This window comes from Pseudogymnoascus verrucosus (genome assembly GCF_001662655.1).
Source record: "Pseudogymnoascus verrucosus strain UAMH 10579 unplaced genomic scaffold scaffold_8, whole genome shotgun sequence".
NCBI classification, from domain to species: Eukaryota; Fungi; Ascomycota; class Leotiomycetes; order Thelebolales; family Thelebolaceae; genus Pseudogymnoascus; species Pseudogymnoascus verrucosus.
Genome location: NW_017263659.1, coordinates 456,412 through 457,309, shown reverse-complemented (window position 1 = coordinate 457,309; position 898 = coordinate 456,412). Strand labels below are relative to the sequence as shown.

The window sequence follows — 898 nt, the reverse complement described above, 5'->3', positions numbered from 1 at the left end:
TAGGGGCCAGAGGGCGCGTGTGGGTGTGGATGTGCTATCTAATTTGACGGCATCAGCCGCCGCCGCAGCAGCGACGGCGCCAGCGACGGCGCCAGCACCGGCGGTGGCAGTGTCGGTAGAAGCTGGTGTGGGAGAGATGGCGGCGGCTTCGGGGGCGAAGGTTGTTAGATCCTCTACTAACCCGCTGATACGATGTAAAGCCATTAAGAACACCACAGTCTGGGTCTCGACATAAGTAGGCGGTTTAGTAGGCACTCCCTTCCTCCCCGTCCCAGTGCAGACGAGTACTTGATCCGCGACACCCCTTTGCGTGGCTGGTACGCCAGCGAATAGGGGGGCGGAGAAAGCGCTGGTGATTCCGGGGAGTACGACGATTTTATCTCCCCACCCCTCTTTCCTGAAGAATTCTACCTCCTCCCCGCCGCGGCCGTAGAGGTATGGATCCCCCTGCTTGAGCCGGAGTACTGTCTCGCCACGTCGTAATCCGGCGAGAGCGAGAGCCATCAGCTCCTCCTGTGCGCGCTCGGCGTTGCCGGGGAATTTGCGCGCGATGTGGAGGGGTGTGCGGCGGGGGATGAGGGCGAGGATGGGGGCGGGGACGAGTTTGTCAGCCAGGATTAGGGTAGCGGAGTGGATTGCGCGGTGGGTGGAGCGGGTGAGTAGATCTGGGTGACCCGGCCCCGAGCCAGCCAGGATAACGAGCCCCTTCTTAGCAGCCGGAGGAGGAGAAGGAAGAGTGGGCAAAGAGGTGCTAGTCGTGATAGTCCCCGTGCTAGTTAGAGACGGCGATGCAGACGGCGCAGATGTATACGCCGTCATAACCGCCTCAATATCCGCATCCGTAACATCCGCCAACCGACTCAGAGGCCAATACTCACAAATCTGACTCAACCACCTC

The 898-nt window shown here is 61.0% G+C and overlaps 1 protein-coding gene across 1 annotated transcript in view; it reads right to left on the bottom strand.

The window, feature by feature from the left end:
• VE01_02682 (uncharacterized protein) overlaps positions 1-898 on the bottom strand; it is a gene marked incomplete at both ends in the record, with an annotated part of 1,824 nt that overhangs the window by 243 nt on the left and 683 nt on the right. The window contains one exon of the mRNA XM_018272189.1: positions 49-895. Coding sequence (XP_018132936.1) covers positions 49-895 — 847 coding nt within the window. The remainder of the gene's footprint in view (positions 1-48; positions 896-898) is intronic.